This window comes from Lathamus discolor, chromosome 1, assembly GCF_037157495.1.
Source record: "Lathamus discolor isolate bLatDis1 chromosome 1, bLatDis1.hap1, whole genome shotgun sequence".
NCBI classification, from domain to species: Eukaryota; Metazoa; Chordata; class Aves; order Psittaciformes; family Psittacidae; genus Lathamus; species Lathamus discolor.
This window is the reverse complement of record NC_088884.1, coordinates 22,841,353-22,865,848: the sequence shown is the minus strand read 5'-3', so window position 1 is coordinate 22,865,848 and position 24,496 is coordinate 22,841,353. Positions and strand designations below refer to the sequence as shown.

At 37.1% G+C, this 24,496-nt stretch overlaps 1 protein-coding gene across 2 annotated transcripts; it reads right to left on the bottom strand.

The window, feature by feature from the left end:
• Window positions 1-3,606: 3,606 nt before the first annotated feature.
• Window positions 3,607-22,486, bottom strand: MLC1 (modulator of VRAC current 1). Of its 2 annotated transcripts, XM_065665018.1 has the most exons (12): window positions 22,317-22,486; window positions 21,406-21,589; window positions 19,176-19,265; window positions 16,869-16,922; window positions 16,679-16,780; window positions 11,441-11,542; window positions 10,443-10,514; window positions 9,859-9,975; window positions 8,902-8,958; window positions 7,680-7,802; window positions 6,064-6,231; window positions 3,607-4,172 (listed from the first exon to the last, which is right to left on the bottom strand). In XM_065665018.1, exons 2-12 carry the CDS (start codon window positions 21,583-21,585, stop codon window positions 4,098-4,100), a joined length of 1,140 nt encoding a protein of 379 aa, XP_065521090.1. In that variant the 5' UTR covers window positions 21,586-21,589; window positions 22,317-22,486; the 3' UTR covers window positions 3,607-4,097. The 2 variants fall into 2 exon arrangements, with proteins under 2 accessions (XP_065521090.1, XP_065521091.1); XM_065665019.1 differs by lacking the exons at window positions 7,680-7,802; window positions 8,902-8,958.
• Between the last annotated feature and the right edge of the window lie 2,010 nt (window positions 22,487-24,496).

Here is a 24,496-nt window from a genome sequence, read left to right as displayed (position 1 = left end):
TACCATTCTTTCCAAGATCTTCACAACTACAATGCAGGGTACCCTTTCCATCCTCCAGCCTCTTGTACAAGGAAGACTTTTCTCCACAATTTTTCCATAAACTTCTATGAATTACTGGGTACAACCCACAGCTGCTAAAGATTTTGTTTTCCTAAAATTAGAATCATACAATTGCAGAATGGTTTAGGTTAGAAAGGACCTTTAAAGATCATCTAATTCCGAGTTAGGTTGCTGAAAACTCCATGCATTATTAAAAGGAAAAAAAAAAGATAATAATAAAGAAAAAAAATGGGCAAATGAGCAGCAGAACACAATAATTTAAACCAGGGCTGCTGGCAAAAAGTACACAATCCTCAGAACTGAGCCTGGGTGAGTCAAGGCCTCTGTCTAGAAAAACAAGCTCCAGTATAGTTGGTATTAATCTTGGCTATTTGTGAAATGGTTAGCCTGGGAACAACCAAGAATCAGTCATGATCCCTGCTCTGTCAACAGGGGCCAGTGGAAAAGATGGGCTATACCCTATACAGACAGTGTAGAGGTACAGAGGTAGGAGTCACTCCATCAGCATTGCCCCTTTGGTGGCACTTCTGAAAAGATGCAATTTTGTGGCAACCTCTAGCAACTCACTCCCTGGAGATGCACTTGGCCTCTTGTAGATGCTGGAAAGCACAGTTGGTAATACAGGAACACATTTCCAAGTTCTTTCTGGATGCCCAAAGTCTGGTGACATAAAGAACAGAACCATGCAATACAAAACAGCAAATCAGTTTATGTACAGAGTGTTTTCAAACTCTTATATTCTCTTTCCAGAACACACAGGTGTTAAGGAACCCTACAAACTCTTGGTGTCTGGATGTCAATCTCCCTGGTTCACAAAAAGCATAGGAGAAGTGTTAAACCTAAACACGCCACACCCTTTGTTTAAGGAAATGGTCACTACGAAGCATCTATATAAAAGGTGTTTCCTGGATTAGAAGTGTTCTGGTCTTGCCTAAGGTAGAGTTAATTTTCTTCATAGTAGCCACTATGGGCTGCGTCTTGGATTTGTGCTGGAAACAGTGCTGATATCACAGGGATGTTTTCGTTGCTGCTGAGCAGTGCTTACACAGAGCCAAGGCCTTTCCTGCTCCTCACACCACCCCACCAGCCAGCAGGCTGGGGGTGCACAAGGAGCCGGGAGGGGACACACCCGAAAAAGCTGACCTCAACTGACTCAAAGGATATCCCACACCATATGGAGTCATGCTCAGCATATGAAGCTGAGGGAAGGAGAAAGGGGGGATGGTGGGAGTGATGCCGTTTGTTTTCCCAAGTAACCATCATATGTGATGGAGCCCTGCTGTCCTGGAGACGGCTGAACACCTGCCTGTGATGGGAAGTGATGAATTAATTCCTTGTTTTGCTTTGCTTGTGTGTGCAGCTTTTGCTTTAGCTATTAAGCTGTCTTTATCTCAACCCATGAGTTTTCTCACTTTTCCAATTCTCCCCCATCCCACCAGGGGAGAGTAAGTGAGTGGCTGCATGGGGCTGAGCTGCTGACTGGGGTTAAAACACAACAAGGAGCTGTATCAGATTTTAAAAGATTTTTCTCCAGAAACAGGTCATCTTTACAGGACAGAAAAGAATCATTATAAACTGTTAACCAAAGAGGGTATGACTTTTGAACAAATGAAACAGAAAGGTTAAGTAGAAAATAAATGTTAAAAAACTAGTCCCAGGAAAACTCCAGTAAGCATTACATAAGGATATTTTAGACCTGTAGACCTCTCCTTCCTGAAAAAAGGAAGTATAAAAAGTAATCTTTGCTTATATTTGATGGCCATAACTTGATATTAACAAAACACTGATTAGAAAGTAATTGGCCAATATAAACTGCTTTCATGAGCACTTCTTTCTTCACTGCTTAAAGCTAGCCAGCATGATTTTCCTTTTGCATGGATCTGATTCATTATAACACATTCAGCTCTATCACTCTATCATTCCTTGGCTGTTTTCCCTATAAATATAGGGACAGAAAGACAGTTTATTGTGCAATATCCCATACTAACATTAAACAGGTAACATGAGGTAAGGGAGAAAAAATAATCGAAACCTCATCTTTTGAAGATACTTTATGCAAGATACTACTATTTATAAAATGGATGAGACTAACTTTTTCTCCTATCAGTTTCTCCCTGTGGAACTTCACACTCAGTAACAAAAGCACTTCTAACATTTGAAAAATAACAGGAAATCATTATAACCTCACTGGGTTGCCAAGGAAGCCTGACCACTCCAGTTTCTGAAACTGATTTAGATTTCATTAGTTTGATCTCATGGATTCTCCTCACAAACACAAGACGTAGATCACAAATCATACAATTTTTTAGTTGAGAAACTCCTAACTCCAACTATAATTGACAGTGATCTACACACAAACCAATTGATTACATGGTCAGTCTAAAGTTGTAAGTCCTGGTAAGATCGTGTGCAAGTCTATTTTTTCAAACAGGGAACGGAGAAGAGAAGGGGCATATGACCAAGGCAAAACATAGGCAAGCAATATGATCGGAAAGGAAGAAAGGAAGTACTAACAAAAGACAAATACACTGTCAGTCTACCTCCAGTGAGGCAGAAGTCCAGTTCTACCTCCAGAGGGTATGAAGTCACACCCAAGATCTTAAAGAGGGCCACCATGAGTTTGCAGTATGCTAAACTGGCTCAATCAGCAGGAAACTATTTTTGTTTTTTAACTGATATATTTTCTGCAAGTTTAATCAGACAGCAGCCATGTGTAGCACAAGGGAAGGGGTCAGAGAAGACAATCCCTTTCAGCGCTGAGTCAGCTCAGCTCATCAGCCTCATAAACATCTCCGCTTTCAGCTGCTGGAGGGGAATGGTAAAATAAGCCCTGCTCTAAACTTGAAAGAGTATTCTCTATGTATTAAAATGCCATAATAATTGTCAGCATTCCCAAAACTAAAAGAAACTTGTTAGTATACCTGAAGGACTCTGCACTGCACGTACCTTTCTCTCTATTTCCCCTTCCTAAAAGCAAAGAGGGAAGCTCTGCAGCATGCTCTGGAAAAATTATTTGGGTTATTTAAAAAATAATGAAATTCAATGTCTAGAATCTCTCATAAACCATCAATAAAAGGATAAAAACAGAAAAACAATAAAAAACCCACCAACTTGTCAGCAGCTATTTCCCTAGTTACACCAAAAAGCCTATTAACATGGAAATTTCTATAGCACTCGAATTCTACATGATCACACATATAACTCAACTAGGAGGAAAAGGCAGTCTGTATGGCGGATATCCCTTGTTTAAGGGCAGTTCGGTTATGTCAGTTTTAAAGATAGTTAGGAAAATAAATAAATGAAAAGTAACATACCAAAAAATACATTTTTATATATGAAAATACTCTTTCAATATAAGTATTATCTCCTGCTATTTGGCCAATCACTTCTATTTGTTTTCCTGAGTGTTTTTTGGCTAGTAGATGTTGTGGCTTGTGCTCTCAGTAAAAGCCCCTTCCCTCTTTAACAGTCCAGAAATGTAAGCTTAATGGGAGAGAATATTCTGCTTTCACCTCTCCAATTCAAATGTCAACCCACAGTCTTGAATTTCCACATAATAAAGACTTTTATTTATATAAAAGCAATGAGATGCAAAACAACTTTACAACTCCTACAAAAGTGAAGTATAAGCAAAAATATCAATCATGACTTGTACTCATAACTTTACAAAAGCATTTATCAGTTACACTGACTGCATAACTGCAGTTATAACAATCTCCTGCAAACATATGAAGCCTACTACATACTGCCATATTTTACTTTGCCATCAGCATAAATCCATGACTCATTATCTTTTTTCTAACGGTATCTTGTAAAGCAACACTAGAATAGATACCAACAGAAGACAGATGTGTTAAAAATATTATCAACATATTTAAAAATTATTAGAGAGACACATTATTTACTGTATTATTCCTTGGTTCCTACTGCTGTGACTATATTGCTGATAATATACTGAAAAGTTTATAAGCCTTAATTCAAACAGTTGATTTACTGTACTGAGTTGTACTGTATAGTCTGTGTTTGCAGAATCCAAACTACTGAGCCATCTGCACCACAACTGCTTTCCAGGCTTTGTCTTTATCAAAATCCTTTAAGGTATTACTGGAAACCTGAAAGCAAACAAATTTCAGACAAAAGGAAATGTGAAACAATGTTTTGGTTTAAAAACAAAGTTCAAGCAAATACATATCTGAGAGAAGCTGGGGGAATGTAAACATGAATAGTTACAGAGCTGATAAATTATTCTATGCATTGCAAATTGCATAATTTTGTATATTACATAGCAAACATTTATGATACAAAACTTACTAGCATACATTGCATCATACTTGAGACATTTGGGTCAAACAAACTTGGCCAAATACCTATTTTAAATATGTAATTTGAGCCATTTTTTCAAGTGTTTTGCCAAAATGTGTCTGAAAGCACTAGCACCTAAATCTCTAAATCTAAAGTCAGAAGCACTCCCTACAGCGCAACTGAAGCAAGATTTACCTACATACATGCCAGCAAGGTAAGGTCTTGCCTAAGAACACAGACTTCTGAGAAGCCAGCAGTGCTAACAACTTCATCTGTAACATTATTCATGTGTTTAAATACTAAAAGGTAAGCAAAAAGGTGTTGCTACCCTGGACAAAATGCTCCTTTTAGCATTTAACTCACACGCAATTTCTCAGTGATTCACAAACTAGCAATACTTTCAGAAATAATCCCCCAAATAAATCATAGAATCTATTTAGCTGTGCCATGCCCTACATTCCAAACTGTGAGTTGCAGGAGTGCTTCATCCTTCATGCAGAACATAACTCTCAGGGCACAGATAGAGAACACAGGCAAGCTATACTGAATGCTCTCAGCAACCTGAGGGGACATAAATCCACAGCTTCTGATTTCCATTACCAGCTGTATAATGACTTAATTTCAGTCTCTGTTCTCAATGTTTTATATCCAGTGCTGTTTCAAGACAGATGCTGTTTCTAGCACAGGGACTGAATCCAGCACACTCTCTAGTGCTGGGCCATGCAGTAAGCATCCAGCTAACTTGAGTTACTCTCCCCTAGTCTTTAAGGATACGGTGCTTTGCTCCATACAGCAGAGGTGAGGAAAGCCTAAGGGCTACAGTGCTGTGCTAGGAGATGGATGTAGTTAACCTATGCATGCTAAAGAAAGCTGTGTTCCCCCAGTCCCTGAAATAGCACTCCAGCCCCAAATGACTACACGAAAAGTGGTAACAGTAATACCAGCACCACCATGATCTAAAAAAGTATTTGCCATATCTGTGTCTGAAAGGATAGTCTGAACATGTAAATGCAGAAGTGAAATGGAAATCAAATCTGATCTTGAGACCTGGGATTCCAGGCATGCTTCTCTGCGCATTACCTCACACTGTCCAGCACAGGCAGCCACTCAGCTTGCCCACTGCTGTTCCTACTCTCCAGGTTCATAACTCTTTCCATTTGAAGTCTGGGGAGATTAAGAGCACTAACTCAGCTTTGCAAATTCACTCCCCCACAGCAGGTCTTGGAAAAGTGCTCTTATTCCACAGCCAAAAATTTCTGCTCACATTTAAAATCCGTTCCTTTCTTAATAGATGGCTATCTCATTATCAGAACATGGTCACATCATCTTTTCTGTAACTTCATTCTGACATATAAATAGCCATTACGGATCTGTGGAGTAGGACTATCATTTTATCTTAGTACAATGATAAGCCTCATCTTTAAGTGGGAGCCCATACTACAAGAACAAAATGGGGGGTTAACCTTACAGCTGTTTTAACAGGACTTGTCACAGATTTACAGCTATTGTGTCTGTCATGCCCCAGTTACCATTTAACCACCAAAATATTATCCCTTTATTACAAAATTTCCCAGTGCATGAACATTTTCACAGTCTTACAGACCAGCTTTTCAGTGTGATCTGAATTAAGTAACACAAAGCATTAAAAAAAAAAAAATAAAATACAGGTTTTTAGCTTTTCTAATGAGTATAAATACATACCTCTGTTGTTCTGAATTCCTGTTTTTTAACCTGTGATGCTGTCCATGACGAATCATGTAGTTTCATTTTTGTCTTGTAATTTACACACTGTATTACAGTTCCAATAGTAAGGCATGCCTGAATTAGCAGCATCAACATCAGAAGCAACAGGAGTACATCATACGATTGCTGAAAACAGATAAGAATACGCTGTTAATTACTTGAGTAAAATATTTTCTGCTGTTCCCACCTCCATATTCTTGGGATTTGTATCTAGATTTCATTTTTTAACTCAAATTATATTTTACAGTTTATTACAGCATGAAGCTTTAATTAAAATTTGAAAGCCCAAGTTTGCTCAATGTAGAACAGATCAGTAATTTTTAGCAAAATGTTAATTTGACAAATGATCTTTTCCTCTAGAAATAGAACAGAATTGAGAAAACCATTCTCAAATATATAGGGCCTCGCTGCTGGTTCTGTCGTGAGCAATGTCACAGCTGGCCCTGTGCCTTGCTGGCTCTGACCTTTCCCTGCTGACTTGAATTCCTGGCTGACCTTGGATCTGCCACACTACTATGGACTTGTCTGGCAATCACTGAACTATTGGCTGAACCTGGTTGCAATGTCCAGACCTGCCTTGTTTTTCTTTTTTTTGGGGTGTACTGTAGGACTGCACAACGAGGTCACTGCCCTTGTCTGCCTTGCTGCGACCTTCTGCTCCATTGTTTGCCCTCCTTTGCAGGGCAGCTCTCACTTGCTGCATTCAGACAAGAAGTAGCCTAAGAATGTAAGAAATGCTCTGCAGGGTCACACCAACTGTCCAGTCTTCTGTGTCCAACATATGCAACAGGAGAAGCTACTTAGAGAGAACACGTAAGTTGTGGCCACTTCTGAGGTCCAACAACATGTTATGCTCCTCCAGTAACAAGAGCAGGATCACATACTCTAAAGCTGGTTTTCCAGTCCCAAAAATCTCAGTCTAATAAACATTTTCTCTCTCCTAAAACTGCAAGGCTACTTAAGGGCTAGCGCGTACTATGAGTCAAGACTCTTACTGACACTATTTTAACCCCCATAAATGCTCCCTTGGCCATCACTTTCTGCAAAGTGCTTTGCTGAACACTTTGATGGTAAAGCCCTACAAAGCTCTTCAGCAATGCACAGGTAACACTTCATAATGAAATGCCTCAAGATTTGCAAACTTTTTTTCTTCTCTGCCCCAATCTAGGCTTTAGAATGTATGCAGCTATAAGCTTACAATCCCAACTGTTGGTAGACATCCTAATAAATAGGAAAAATACATTCCTCAAGTGAACCCAGAATCTGTAATTTATATACTACGAATTTATAAAAACCTCAAGGAGTCCAGCATATTACATTTTATTTTTACTGATTCTTTAGAATAATACCCCATTTCTTTAAAGCTGTAATTCGGGGGGGGGGGGGGGGGGGGGAGGCTAAAATATTTAACATACATAAAATTTTATCATTAGTTAAGTAAGAGCTCTGAATAATTTCTGTAACATTTTAGCATCTTTTTAATGCAGTACCTTGTCTTCTTATACTTCCTAATTCATTCTTGTGTTGCTACTGTAATAGATGTTAATTTTTTTCAATTGCATGAAAATACATACTTTAACAGCAGGTGGATAATTTTTAAAGATGTCAACAACTTGCATGATACTGAACGATAAGTATGCAGAAGCAGTAAACAACAATGGAGAGGTAACACTGCTGATGGCAATCAGGACCTCGACCTAAAAAAAGGGTAATGAACATTAAACAAGAATAAAAACAAGTTAGCATTTTGGTTTGTAAGCTGTATCTCCTTGAAGTAAGCATAACAGAATTGTGTAAACATGTATAAGATTACATGTATGAGACTAATATTAAAAGCCATCCACACTGCAGCATGGAGATACAGAAGCAAGCTTTGAATACATTAAGTTTCCTAGGCAAAATACTGTTGTTTTGTAATTCATTTTGCATTTAATATGGATGATGGAGTTTTTGTTTGATTTTAAAAGTGCCTTTTATATGCAGATAGAAGAAGCAATACCCAATTTAGACAGCCAGCATAGAAGCACCATGTATTCTTCAGTTTGCACGCAGTAATGAGAATTAACAGCAGATATTGCAGACTTACAGCTTAAAATAACTATGTAAATAAGTTTGAGTGCTTTGAGGCAAATATTGTAATGCTGTACAATAGCAGCAGAATTTTCATTCAAATATCATCCCCACAGGGTCAAATTCTCACTTCAGTTGTGGTTATACATAATTATTGAATTAAATATGGTTACATGACTATTACTTAGAACAGATGTTTTAAGGAGGCCTAACTACACATCTGGGACAATCAAGGAATAAATGCACTCGACTGAACATTGTTAGTCCTTGTTGCTAGTCCTGCAGATCGGAACTTCTTTAAAATATGTTCTAGGTCCAGAGAGCCCTGCACACCTCATTTTTTTCTTTTAGAAACCACAGCTCTTAATGAAAGGAGAATAGAACAGAAAGGACCTTAGCTCCAGAGCATGAACACAGTTCTGGCCATACCATGAAGTATGTTGCTTTCCTATCATAGTATCCATTCCCAAAGAGCCAGTTTAAAAAAAAAAAAAACACAAAACAACAGACCTTTGAATTATTTTCTAGAATTGGTGGAAACAAGTCTCCAAAAGACATACTGGATTTCTTTTCAGGAATATCAGCTTACACTCATGCTTATTTCTGTCACTTTTTGTGTAACTAAAAACAAGTGAGCAAATATCATTAATGCCCACTTACCACAGGCAAACTTTCTTAGCATTATTCCACTCTTAACGACAAAATCAAAGAATTTTACACACTTACCAGACATTTACTTGGATATTCAGCAGCTACATGACTTGCAATAGCACTTGGAAAGCACTAACAAAAAAGCGTAACAAATATTTACATACTTGAAAATTACAAAAATTACAACTGAGTTACAGTGATTCCCACCACTCACAAATCACATCCTACACTTCCTGAAAAGGTAAAACTACACAGACTTATTATGACAGTATTAGAAATCAACTAGTCAAATGAAGATAAAACTAATCTACACTTCTTAACTTGTATTCAATGAGCACCATGTATTAAAACTACACATATGAAATATGATTATCCTCAAAATCTGACACTTCTACATAAAAATCTACTGAACTTTGTTAATTCTGAATGCTGAAAAACCTCTTTATTATCTTTTCTACTTCATGCTGAGGTATTTTCCAGATATAGGAGTTATATGTAAATCTAATGGTCACTGTCTTGTTTCTCAACTGGTTCAATCTGTGGCAAGCAGGGCAGCACAGCATCTGTTAGAATCCACTGCTCCTAGGTACAGGCTGTTATTAGTGACAACGGTTACCAATCACAGTCTCAAGCTTGACAGTTAAGGCTGACAAGCTAAAGACAATGTTCTAAGGATTCTACCACACTGAAACTACACTCAACTTTTATTTTATAGCCTGAAATATTCTAAAACCTAGGATTTGGATATACTTCACTTCTAATATCCTTGTTATACGGCTCATTTCCATTTGACTGAAATGAGGACTGAAAATGTATCAGAATATTTTATAAGAAACAAATCACTGTAAATCAAAATAGAACAAGCATATTGCATGAGTATATTAAGTATATTGAAGCGCTAATTCATCTGGTTAGCAGCAACTGCCAATTACTATTAAGGCCAAATAAACATTCCAGTAGGGAAAGGGGGAAAAGAAAAAAAGAGGTCAAAGACATTGTTTTAAAAGAGTACCTTCATTTTACACTACTTACAGCAACTAAGATCCAAAAGAATGTTACTGAAAGATATGGACCTGAGACTAGAACGTCCATATTCAAAGCAATTATTCCACCAAATACTGATGAAATTCCTATAATCACCTCAATCACCTAAACCAAAGAAGAGCACACAAATTATTAAAAGTGCATTTGAACACCAAATTTCCTATTTGCATATAGAAAAGAACTCACCAGGAGAAAAAAATGCATTTGTGCTATTAGCTATATACGAAGTCAGTGTTCTTCAAATATAGCAAAACTCCACCTGACTTAAGTGAAAATAAGATCAGCTTCATTATACATAATTATGCTCTCATTTATTAGCTCCACTGAACAAGAGCTCCATTTATACTATTTATCCTTAAGTCATTAAGTTGTTTCATTCCTATTACCCATGGCTGTTATATTTATCTTATAATATTCTAGAAAGGAATATTTTAAGATACAGCTCTCATTTCTTGTCCTTGTTCTTACTTTAAAAATCTTATGCTGATTTTTTTCTAGCTTTAAAGCACCTTAGCATTTAGAAAGATGAAAGAACAAATTGATTTAATGAAAGAAAACAACACTTTTCTTACCGAGTATGACTTCAGAATTCGAGCAGGAAAGCTGATATTGCTCAAAACAATTGTACTGTCATATGCAGTATTCTACAGGTGAATAAAAAATCATGATCAAAAAATATACAAAGCAATATATTTCTTTCTAATATCCTGTACAACCTGTTACAGACCCTAACGGTGGCATGCAGTGCCTGGCCCACGCCAGCTGACAGTGACACACCATGGTGTCCACCAGTGCCAGACCACATCAATCACATTAAAACAAATAAGGTAGTCCCAGATTAGCTGTTGTACAACCACCATTCGACAATCAAATACTGTCATCTTGTCTCCCTTTTTCACCTTAAACACACATACTTCCTTCCTGAGCTTTCAGATTTTACTGATGTGGTTAAGCAGTAACTGAAGGAGGTCAGGACATTAGACAACTTCTATCTAGCAAGCAATGTTTCCACTGGAACACAAAATGACATGGCACATTTGCTTCATTATTACCTAAAAGAACTACTGCTGTGGAAAAATGAGGGTGGAATTTGGGAGAGCACTTGTGACTAAAGAAACTTTAACCTATTGCTCCAAATCCTGAGCCAATATTCACTGTGGTATACATGACAAATACTATCTCCACTTCAGGCTTCGAAAAGGCATCACTTGCATAAATAGATGTCACAGTACTCTAGTGTTTCATACAGCATTGTTTTGTTCTACAAAACAGAAATAAAACATTTGCCAGGCCACAAGATATTCAAAGAACCCAGTGCTGTATAATTTCAACAGGACATTTTGCAGAGGACCTATTACACAGCTAAAGATAGAAAATACTATTACTGTTTAGTACAGTACTTTAATTTATTCTTCAAATCTAGTTTAACCACATAATATGAAGTATATACTGGAGTTGCCAGTAACTTGTCTAAGTACCTAATAGAGGAAAATCCAATACTTGTTAACACACAAAAAATAAACCCAGAAAGACATTTTTAAAGACATTTTTAATCATTAAAGATACCTACTTTCTTTCTCGTACAGCAGTCTTCGGTAGACCTAGCTGAAATGATCACAGTAGTTGCCATGAAAATTTCCAGCAGAATAAGTAGAATCAAGTTGAAATTTATCTGTCAGTAAAATCCCAGACATAAATGAGTTACATCTTTTGTATTAAAAATAAAGGAGGGGCAGGTTCTAGCAGGATTCAAGAGGCTGTCAATTTTCTGTGACATTCAGACATATCTGTTAATTAAGTATCTTGCTGTTTCCATTGTTCTTGATGAATTTCTAGGACAACACTTATCTGTCTACGTAATGCCCAGAATGCACATCCTAATAAATTGTTTATTTGAATATTCTGCCTGAAAATTTTATCACTGCCTTCCAGTAGAGCACTTAATGACAAGGGGGTGATTGCTGGGTACCTCTGCATTCTGCAGGACCTTCCATGTGAAACCAGAACACTGCAGGAGATCATGGAAGATTCACAGGAACAGAAAGAGGACAAACAAAAGCAAGCCTGAGTAGCCCAGGTGCTAAGGCAATCCATTGCAAAGGGGAAAGAGGGTCACAGGATCCTAATCCATATGCTGTAATCCAAGTGGTGCAATACACTGTCTAATGCTGAATGACTGCACAATCCAAAGAACTGGACCAAGGAGCCCAGGCCTGTGCTCTACCTAGTCCTAGTAGAACACTGATGAATACTCTTAGTGCCATCAAAACCCTTGCAGGTCTAACACACAATATTGAAACATGGATGCTGCCATTCTTCCTGACATCTTGCTCATCTTCAGGAGACAACTAGTGAATGTAACACCTAATATTTCTCTTTGGCTCCTTATTATCTCATGAAAAAGAGGTAGACACATGGGCTGAATCATTTTCTAGAGACACACAAGTTAAGCAGTAGAATCTCCCTCTTGTCTTCAAAGCCACCATGTTTTGCCACTGGCAGCCCAAGAAAACATTTGGTGGTTAGTTCAGGCCGTTGGGCAAAGTACCACAAGTTTAGGGAGCACTGGCTCCATCCAGAACCTATACAATTACAGCAAACCATTGTTCAATGACTTAGAACATAATTAGATTGTTCCTTCACGTCAGACCTGCTTTGTAGATGACTGAATTTTCAGTTTTTCTCTGGCATGTTATCTTGTAGCACATGTATTTTGAAAAAGAATATAAGTGGCAGATTTGAGAGGCTTTTTGGGGCACTGAAAATCATCCTTCTAGAACTATGTGCCTTGCATTACCCAACACAATGTACAGTTGTACTAGAGCCATAAACAGCAATAAATGTCACAGCAGTAAGCTTCTAGGGAAAGTGCTAGCATGAAGAATAAAGAGATTATTTGGGAAAGGGTGTCAAACATGTGGCCTGCAGAACAATTTAATCCAGCGTATAAATTCCTGTGATTTGGATGTGTTTTGACACATAGTGCTGGTACTGATGTGGGCTGTACAGTGCAGTGCCAAGTGGACATACAAGTTTGAGTCCAGCACTGTAACCACATGAATTGACTAGCTCAAACATACAGTGCTATGTATAGGAAGTAAATAACAGAAACTGGCAAAGTAACAGTAAATAAATTAGATTTTTTAATTTAACTTTTATCTTTCCAGTATGTTTTTTCTGATATGACGTCTAGAGTATCAGAAAGAGCCTTCCACTCACAAAATTAGTTCAATGCCTCTAGACAAAAATGAAAGTATCTCCAGTTTTGGAGTTTAGGTGGTTTAGATGTTCTGGTTTGTTTTGGTGGTTGTTTTTTGTTTTTTTTTTTTTTTTGAACAGAAATACAACTAAAGCTAGAAGTACTTCTTTATACCATCTGTAACAATGGGAAATTCAACGTTAGATTTTTAAGCACTAAAGAAAATTCTCTCTACAACTACCACTGTACATAATATCTACCACTGGATACAGAGAACCAAGTAAACTGTGTCCCTAATCCTCTTCCACGACTAAGGAAAATGCAAGTGCAACTGGGTAGAAAGTAGTAGATTAGCAAAACTTTAATCCAATTTACTCTGAATCTGCACCAGGTATTAAAAACACGGTTCTCTCAAACTGTATGAAAAGGCTGAATTAAATTTCAAATTTGTATCATTTAAAGTTCAATGTAGTTGCTTAAATATATACTTCTAATATGATTTAAGATATCCTACAGATGTTTGAAGACATCTGCACAGGTCTGGCAAATAATGACAAGTGACCTAAAGGAGACTGAAGCCTTCTTGGACCAGTGGCTGGAGCAAGGCACGACAAATGAGCACATACCTAATGGAGACAAATGCTTATGGTTAGGTAACCAAATCAAGCACCTACACTCCAGTATCTGTGTGCACCTACATTGCCCACACTTCCACTACCGCCAGTGGAGATCTAGTCTACACACACAAGAGAGGAAACCACAAAAGCTACTAGACAAACCAGTTGCTAGAGGTGAGGTTCAGTTATACTGGTTGCTAATGCCATTTGAAATATTCAAGCATATTGAACATGCCTGCATGAATAGGATGTATGACACAAGATTGATGGGACAATCCCACCTACCCAGACTAGAAGAAGCACTCAGGCAGAATATCTCACAGCATTTTTAAAATGAGAGACATCTAGGTTCAGGCCACAGAATCCTGCCTTAGCCATCTATGCTGAGGCAAACAAGACTGTATTGCAGAGCCCCAACGACTGTATCATCTCAACTATAATGGAGGTACAGACACTTAACTCGCCAGGAGACAATAATTGTATGTACTCAACTTGGAGTTAATTTGAATGCCGTTCAAGATCTGAACACTTTCAGCTGCAATGGCCAGCATGCACAAGGTTCCACTCATTTTCAGCTATCAGGCTTCCTACTCTGAGAGCTGGGAAGTAACTGAATGGCAGCAGTGACAGTTTGTATCTTTTACCCATCCTAACCTTCACATCGATCGCATACTAACTACAGGACTGCACCCTAATGGAATGGTGTCACAGAGTCACAGCCTAGGACATGGCTTGTATCTTGCATTCCATTTATCTATTTAAAGTAATTTTGTATAGTAATCCATCAAGATGAGTAACATTAATGAAGAATTACTCAGGTCCTTTATAAGGGGGGTGGGGAGGGTGTTAAATGTGAATTGCCTTGATTGGATAAACTTAACCTTTTTGTGAGTCTTACTGCTTTTAAACTACAGGCAGCAATTTCACATCAGACCAAGTATTATTTTCTTGTGCAGTTTCCCATGGGGAGGGAAAAAAAATACGATGATGAAAGAACATTTAGAGATGGTATCCTACATTTCCTTTGTACCACATGGGTAATGGAAAACAGCTGGCAGTGAGCTGCCAGTGAGACTGTCTCACTGAAACAGGATCCTTCAAAGAGGAGGGTCAGCACCATGAGTAACTCTTAACTCAGAAAGTTTCAAAATGTCTTCAGAGCCAGCTTTGCACAGTTATCTTGACATATCTTTGTTCAGTGATCAATGACATGGCATGGGCACGCAATAGGCAGTGAAAAGAATTAAAACCACAAAACCAAAGATATCTTGTGTATGTTATTGCAGACAACTAACATTTGCCACAGAGAGAATCTGCCTTGTTATAAATTGTCACTTTTCCAGTCTAACATAACCTTTTTTCAAATGGTTTCAGCTGCCTTGAAAATACAAAAGCTTTTAATATTTAAAAATAGAAAATGCAAATTTTTAAGCAATGTAAAAACTACTCACTTCAAAAGTATGCAGCTGAAGTTTAGCCCTTACACCCAGGGCCAGCTCAAAGCTTCTCAAAAGCATATGCAAAAATGATTTTATCACACTGGGACTCATAACAAAGAAACTGCTGTGGTGGCAAAATGCATCCCTTGGGCCCACCTTTTCTGAGCAGACATAGCCCTCCACTGTCCCAACAGCACTGTGATCCTGTCTACCAGGGGAAAGGAATGCAAAGGGTCTGGTAGTCTCCAGTCATACTTCTCTGCTGGTTTCTCCCAGAGTGCTTGGACTGGTTTCTAATATTTGAACTCTCTACCAAGAAAGGGAGGGAAAACAGAAAAGGCAGTACCCCCATATCTGTCTTGTGTATGATTACTTCAGCTCCAAAGCCTAAGACATTTGAGGGGGCAAATGCATGAACTGCTACACTAGCAATAAGCTAGGAAAAGCTGTGCAAAGAATTGGCTGGTGTAAACTGTCCGGAGATACACACAGAACGCAGGGGACCATGACACTGTCCCATCAAACACAGGGCAAAACTGCCCACATGTAAAGCCAGTACTACTTGAATTCAAGTGATCTGACAGTCCAGAGTGCTAAATCTTCACAGCACATTAGAGGAGTCATTAACCTTTATATGAAATGTATGCCAGCGTATTGAGTACTGCTCTTCTGCAATAGTCTTATTATGAATATTCGTCAATAATAATACCTATCACTATGTTATTTACTCATACATGTAATAGCCTTATGTAGTACAGAGGTCTCAGGACATTTTACCATAGCAAAAGAAAGAAAAGAAATAATAAAACCACCCTATAGTTCTACCGTTCTGCTCAGACTACCAAAGCTTGTGACTCAAACCCAGTTAACTCTTCCCAGCATGAAATACGTGTGCTTCAAATGACAAAACTGCTGCATTCTCTTTGTTGATGATGTATAAGAAAAATGTTCATCGAAAGTTCCTTTGCTGGTGGCCTCACAAGTAAAACTATCCACTAAAGAAAATCCAGGAAAGGACTGTACTTAATCTGATGATTAAATGTCCTAGAAGCAGCACTGTTTGGACATATTCTCATTTCAGTACAATTCATCCCTAAAAGCTGGCTAATCTACAAATGAGATACCAATTAATTTTCCATTTTCTCTTCTGACTCCACTCTTTCAAAAAAAAACCCTAACAAAAAAACACACCAAAACTTGCTATAGTCAATAGAAAAATAAAGTCAGTGAATAAAACTGGATCACATTTGAAGATTTAATTCATGGGTTTGAACTTTTAATACAAGATAGGAAAGTTGTTTCCATATTTATCTCCTTTAAATTAGCTGAATCACGTGCCTTTTAGCCATGTAAGTTTTCATCTCCGATGTCAAGTTTCCAATCTTGCCTTACTCAGAAAAGTAAAGTTACTACTAGATGAACTCTCCTCACAGACTAAAGCAGGAATATCAGGGTACTGACAACATAGTTATGTGCAATATCCACCCACCACCCACCACCATTTTTTAACAGAGATCAATGTAGCATAATTAGGAATTGTTTCAGTAACTTACATTTATAGCTGATGGATTGAGGACAAGTTTGCATCCAAACCAAATTAAACACGTTGTTGTAACAGCAAATGTAGAGACAAACAAAATTTGAAAATTGGGTATCTGAAAAACAGTTTCAGAATGGGTTTCTTTCTCATTTTAACCACCAGGGGCGAGTGGGGGGAGATAACTGATAGTAAAATATACTTACCACATTAATTTTATTCCTTGCTATAGCAAAGCTCACAACTGCTGAAGGAATACACTGGAAAAATGAAAAGAGAAGACTAGTGGGATATTCTGCACAGAGGTTTTTATATATATTTCTATATATACTTTTATTTGGTCTGAATTCATATTTCACTTGGAAAAAGAGAAGATCACAAACTCTGAGGAACGTTTCACTCTTGTCTGAGCTCATTAATTACAACCGGTGGATTCCGTATCCGTCCATATCCCTCCACATCCCTCAGTTTTGACTAGCTACCCAGAACAATGTGAAGCGTAAAAGAAAGAAAGTCTTTCATGAGGCTTTTCATGCCTTTGTTAGTTTAAATTAACTGTAGAAGGCCTAGATATGCAAGCAAAAGAAAAATACTGCTACTCCCAAACTGGGCCTCCGGACTCTTTTAAACAGACAAAGTCATAGTTGTGTAAGTTAAAATTTGGCCAGTCTCAACACAGTTCTGAAGAACTTTGTAAAAACTGATCTATTGAGTCAAATTACACTTTCAGAATTGTGCCTGGGATCTCCACTATGTTCACTAGGAACTGTGTTTCTAAACTTAAGGGCAGAGCTTAAGGGCATCAGTGCTTAAGGGCATCAGAACTTAAGGGCATTAGTGTTCAGATGTGTGTAAAGATGTCTGTAAAGACATCTGTAAAGAAATGAAGCATTTGTTACATAACTCATTATTTAACATGAAACATAATATTTTTAGTTGAATATATTTTTATTTTTCTTATTATAATCATTGTAACTTTATGCATTTGTGTAAGATAGAGTTGGACCTGTAATGGTACTACATCTATTGTGGTGGGCAGTAGCTAAGGGGTAGAGAAATGGCTTTGTAAAACTTTTCACTTATGCATGGCTTTTCCATTTAGCTCTGCCCTTAAGTTTAGAAACACAGTTCCTAGTGAACATAGTGGAGATCTCAGGCACAATTCTTAGAGTGTAATTTGACTCAATAGATCAGTTTTACAAAGTTCTTCAGAACTGTGTTGAGACTGGCCAACAATGGAACCACAGTAACTTCATTAATATCAACATTTAAAATTCTTGGCAACACTTCCCTAACTCCTAAATGACCTGTACTCAACATAATTAAAACATCTTTTAATGTCCTGGATACCCTAGGGTCTCAGGAACACTATGTGACTATGTTTAGGCAACCAAATCTTACTACTAATCAAGATGTTTAAACAAGTCTAGAGAGCAATTCAGTTCATGCTGAACTAGATACTTAGTGGCCAGCTGGTTATACAGCTGTCTAGGCTCTTGCAACTATATTGACCCCAAAATCTAACTCCAGTATCTGGAGTAGGAGCTGTAACACCTTGCTCACGGAGATCCAAATATGCACATCTTCATCCACAGCAAGGCATTCAAACCCAGCGTGATAACCTTCTGCATTAGCCAGATCTTTGGAAATTCTCAATAAATACAAAGTTCAAACATATAAGATTTGGGGCAGAAAAAAAGACATCTCAGCAACTAATGTTGCAGAGAATAACACATCAGTGAAGATACTAACATCAAAAATTACTTCAATTTTATTCTAACATCTCTAGCAGAGACATAAGCAGCAACTTATTCACAGAGCAACTGCTGGGACTTGTTTAAATAAAACATTAGTATTGCACCTAACTTAAAACAAATCTGCAAATCAAGTTGTGAAAATAACAACAGAACAGAATCCTGCCATGAACAAAATATGTACATCAGACTCATCTGATGCACACAGATCTGTAGATAAAGCATATATGTGTATAGTAAGAAAAAAAAGGAGTCCCTAAAAATATAGTAAAAAATACTGGACTTTGGAAAATGTCAGACATTTTTAAAACACATTTTACTAATAAAATAATAATATTCAAGAGAACTTTAGTCTGCTTCAGTACGTGGATATTACAGCAAAATAAACTGAATACGCAATACTTCAAAATACTATCTGAAATACATTCTGATAACAGTTAGCCAGGAAATTCCCCAGATACATAACAATGCAAAAATTTGCAAAACTTTCTTAGAATCAGGCACAGAAAAACCGTTCATGGAGTTAACTACCACATGCCAATGGTGAGCTGGTTAACAAAAATGGGAGCACAAACCAGCTGTCTTTATGACAACCTATATTCCTTTAACTATGGGATGAAAACTCGTTTAATGAATAGAATTAAATCTTCCATGAGGTTAGTAGTAAAAAGACAGAGTAAAAGACAATAAACCTACAAAAAATTATTTACTATGGATTTTGCTGACAAATGGCCACAGCAAATAATTAAGAATGCTTACTGAACCTGCTGCACAACGTAAGTAATCCATTTCAGATGGAAAAATATTTCCCAGATACAGTGAAAATCCAGAAGTGATAAGGAGGCAAGTCTGCAAAGTAACAAATAAGATAAATCAATATGAATAAAATATTTTTTAAAAAAGCAACTGGTCAGATAGAAATCAGTAATTCCATTCAAATTAAGCTACTGATGAACATTTAATAATGCTGTCTTTGTGTGAACAATTTTGAAGGAAAATATCAAAACATGCTGAGTTCTGGATATGACATTTTGCTGGTTACCAGGACTTAATACTGAACAATATAATCATGTCTGAATCAAGCACTGTGCCCCGATTTGGCATATACCTAATAAAAGGCTCAAAAGGTAATTGCAGTGTTCAGGGGTAAGGATGTTTCAGAAGCCTCAGCTAAACTTCTATTTTGCATTCTCTGCTTGGTTCCACCAACATTCATTAAGCATGTGGGCAGCTCGGCAGTTACCAACTAGGACACAGTAACAAAAATAATATTGGGATACATTAATGATAATTTTTCCATCTACATGCCTGACTGTCCTCAACCTCTCTTCCTGCTTTGCTCCAGTTGCTCACCCACAAATGTTCCAACTCCTGTTCCCTTGCTAACTCTACTTCCTAACTATCAGAGTTACAATCTCAACAACAAATGATCAGTTTATTCTACTAACATTTTTCTTTTTGCTTGTCATTTCTAAGGAGGCATTTCTTTGAAGTGGCTGGGGAAGGTAAGAGACAGAATGGCTCTTTTATTTCGGCATTTTTTCATGTTACAAAATTATGGGGGGTCTTTAAAAAGTCATTGTCAAAAAATTACAGAAAATAAGGACAGTGTATGTGTGTGTATAAGGACACACACAGGGAATTCTGGCAGACTGAAAGAACAGTATTTATAGAACACAACTTGAAATTGTGCTTGAAGCACTTTGAATTGTTCCGGCACAAGAACAACCCATACTAACAGCCACGTTGATGTCACTCTACAGTTTGAAACTGTTCCCTGAAGTAGAGAGTTCTGTTTGCTATGACTTCTGTTGCTCAGCATACCGAATTTTTGGACACTATCTTTCAGAGGAGCTGAGTGAGATTAACTAGCTGGGAGAAAACTTAAATTGGAATGGATTGGACTAGTTTATTAATAACATCGTATTTTCATTTATCCATAAAATTCATGTTTCTTGATAATATGACTTTAGTATAATATGACTTTCAGCAAATTATCATTAAACATCAGTGTCTCCAATCTTTCAAAACAATTCAGTAAAAAGGAGAAAGCTAATTACAATCAGTTGTCCTCTTTGACAATTGAGAAAAATTAATGCAAAGAGAGCAGCTCTTCTTTTGCTCTTTTGTTTTTTATGTAACTACATCGGAAAGGAAATCCAACTTTTGCAGATTGACAGAAAGGAAAAAATGTTCAGCTGAGCCCATGAAAATAAGGCAATTCCTTTATTTGCTGTGCAAAAACAAGTAATTCCTGTATCAACAGTGAAATATTTCAGCTCTTAATAAAAATTGCTCTTCAAAACACACGAGCTGACAAAAAGATCAAATTCTAATTACTATAATGAAGTTTAATTAACTTGGCTCAGAACATGAAGAAGCACATGATGTACAGGCAAGTCCTACAATTCTAGCAGTGACACAAATCTTCACACCATCATGACGTTCATGTAAGAAACACAAGTATGTACTTCACTACATGAAGAGTCTACCAAATAACTACATGACTATGGAACCCTGAAAGATTAATGTGGCAGATAAGTACCATATGTATCCTTAATGCCATATTAATTTAATGACAATACTATAATGGCAAGTAAAGTACTCGTAACAGTTAAAAATATGTTAAAAGAATGCACATGATCAGGATACTTTACATCCTTTACCAACAGGCACTGCTTATATATACAGATGGGTTGATATTTACCACTATCACACTTATTCTCTGCTTATGTTATATGATTCATATAAAAACAAAAATCAGCCTTCATATAGCATCTTTGATTAGTGCAATTATCCGAAGAATACCATTCATCAATTAAGCGTTACATTCTAAATTTGCTAAATATGTTCCTTTCTGTATAAACCTTTACATTCAGTGCTACCAGTGATGGAATTTTGAGTCCCCAAACAACATGGAACAAAACAGATTACTGGGCACTAAGACCTCACCTGCATTCTTAAATTTTGTATCATTTAAAGTACTTACTCCCATCAGCAAAGAAAAGATCCACGTTTTGTAACTAAAGCACGGATGCAGCCTTTTTGATAGCTGGAGGTCACTGGATTTGATATCTGGTATATAATTTCCATTCTCTTGTTTTCCCCGCTCCAAAGTTGGCATCCTGTCATAGCTAAATTCTTCTCTGTAACCTTCTTCCCTGGTCATAACACTTCACAAAGGCAGTTAAATAATAAGGGAAATGCAAATGATGAAGAAACACCAAAAATATAATTCACACAGATCAGTGCTCAGCTCGGGGTTGTTTACTTAAAATAAAATAAATAAAAGCAATATTTAGTAACAAGCTGTATTTACATTTCCAAATATGTAGCCATGCTAACAACTTACCTGCATACTATAAATAAATTACATCCTGTAGCCATGGTTCATGACAATGCAGCATAAATACCAACAAAATTAATGCTTATGTATCTCTGATACCACAATAGACTTTTATTTCAAGATCTAAGAACCATTTTGGAGGTGCTTAGTTTAAGGGTAACTCTATAACCAAAGATTTTTTTTCTTCTTTTTTCTTAAAAGAAAAAAAAAAAACCAAAACAAACAAAACCCAAAAACAAAACCCCACAAACAACTCTAGGAGAGAAAGTAAAGTTAAACATGATTAGATATTAACTTCCATTTTACTTTAACACTTCTTATCAGGTATATAAAATGTCAGACTTCACTGTGAATCCGATGAACTCATATACTTACAGTAACTCAGCTATAGCAAACTGTTTCTAATTTACCCAGGATCAACCATTTCTCTCGTTCACTTAGCCCTTTCCTGTTCATCTCACTGCTTGCCAATCTGTTCAAATACCTTGAGGAGTATCTTATATTAGAATTAAGTTACTGCAGATTTTTCAACAGTTAAAAACCTTCATGCTTACCTTCAACTGAAAAGTTAACTGTCAGTTTAGAACAGTCCTGTGAACACAGCTGCCTGTACACTTTGTGATATTCTCACCGTTCAGTGAGTCATGCCGTCTTTGAAAAGTTCTCCCTTACACTTTGGCTTTCAACAACATCTATTCAGATACGGAACAAAAGCACAGCAAGAACTTCAGTTAAGCCAGGGAACAGGAAAATGCCTCCTGAATTTTAATTAACGGAACACACTAGAAAATGACGGTACTACATTCTCATAGGGCTACTTCCAAATCAGACCAACAAATTAAAAAAGTTTCAAGTATCTTTTTTATCTGAGTACTACCCCTTACTTGGCATCTTTAGTAAAAACCTCCCTCACATTCTACCACTTTTTCTACCAGCCCGTGATAACAATATTTAACAATCAGTTCTTGTTTCAAAAGAGCAAACACTACTTACAATGCAGTTTTCCCCTAGAATACACTGCAGATAAAAATTCAAGTATTCAAGTATCCCAACAAATTGGGAGGTTAGAAAGTTAAGAGTTAGAAATCTATCAAGAATATTATCTTCACTGTAGAACTCTATCTTTTTCAACTAACACTAGTTTTCTAGAGTGTCCAGATAAACCCTGCATGCTCGAATTGTGCTGACATTCATACTTACAGAACACCATGATGACTAAACAATGTATTTTAGCTCTAGCTGGCAGCAGTGACATGCAATGGCCAGTGCACGTTGGATCTAGTCCTGCTGCTTATTAGGCACTGGGGGGGGGGGGGAGAGAAAAGAATGCTTTTATCTTGAAGATGTTGGCACCTTGACAGCTACAGCAATGACAGGATCTTTTGTCCAAACTTTAAAAACTCTTGTAACCAAGACACAATTAAATCTTCAGTACTCTGAAGGGCATCACCTTTAAAGTATGCTAGAGAAACTTCAGAACAGCACAACTTCTCAGTTTGTATGGACTGCAGATTTTGCTCTTCTTGTCATGTCAGCCAATACTGAAAGAATATTAAAATGTTACAGTTGTTTTAATAGACTTAAATATGGAAATCAGAGACAGCACCAGACACAGCTGTAAACTGTATTAGGAAAGGGGGCAAAAAGACTGTAGCCAAGCAAATAAGTAATTAAGCACTCTGTTTTCAATGAATGCTAGGTACTGGCTTGCTCTAACACAAACTACCATAGATATAAAACAAGATCATATTTTATCCCTTTCGACCAATTTAGGGGTATCAACTTTTTCTTTTTTTTTTTTTTTTTTTTTTTTTGTTTACACAAAATTGGTGAGCTATTTGGGTATTTAATTGATCTGATCTCTTTGAATAAAAAAGAATTTATAAAGTCCTGTGCCACTGAAGAGAACAGGGCTCAAAACCTAGAACTTTTTGTTCACAATTCCAAGTTTTGCAGTCAGTACTGTATCTGAAAGGCTCCTCTCGCAAGCATGGCACTGCAGTACTTCCGCTGGTTATGGTGAAATTTCTTCTCCTCCCTTCACTGTGCAGTTCTCAATATTTGCCATTTTCCTTTTTGCACAGAGCTTCACCACACAACTACTGTACCCTCTGCATTCTGCATCAGTGTCAACAAAACCCACTTAAACTTCAGTTACTACTCTAAAAATCTTCTGGGCCCCTTATTCTAGGTTCTCTTCATTTTATGTTCTTGATTGTGTAAAAAGTCTTGGGTCATTTTTGTGTATACACAAGCACATGGCAAAATTGGGTAGCCAAAGCACAAGTCACAGGCCAAGATCTTCTAATGGTAGGTAAGGTACAAAGGTATTGTACAAAGAAATTCCTTCTAATTTTAAAAGTGCATGGGAAACCTATACAAATACTGCTGGAAATAGAACAATGCTGACAAATATTACAGACTTCTGAAAAGGATTTACAAATTAAGAGTTTCTATTGTAAGTTACGCTAAAAGATATCACGGGATGAAAATCAAATCAAATCATGAGAGGCTACGAAGAACTACTTACCTGTCCTGGACCAGTTTCCCTAGCACTGAACCCAGGCTCACGCCCATGTACCCAAATCTAAATGCAAAAACATAGAGCACTGAATCTCAGAGAAACCAGCAGTTAAAATGCTTTAAATGAATATATCTAGAAGTGGAGGCTGTGGCTCCTTCAGCACTTTTCTAAAAAGCTCACTGACTACAGACATTCATATACATTTCTCCT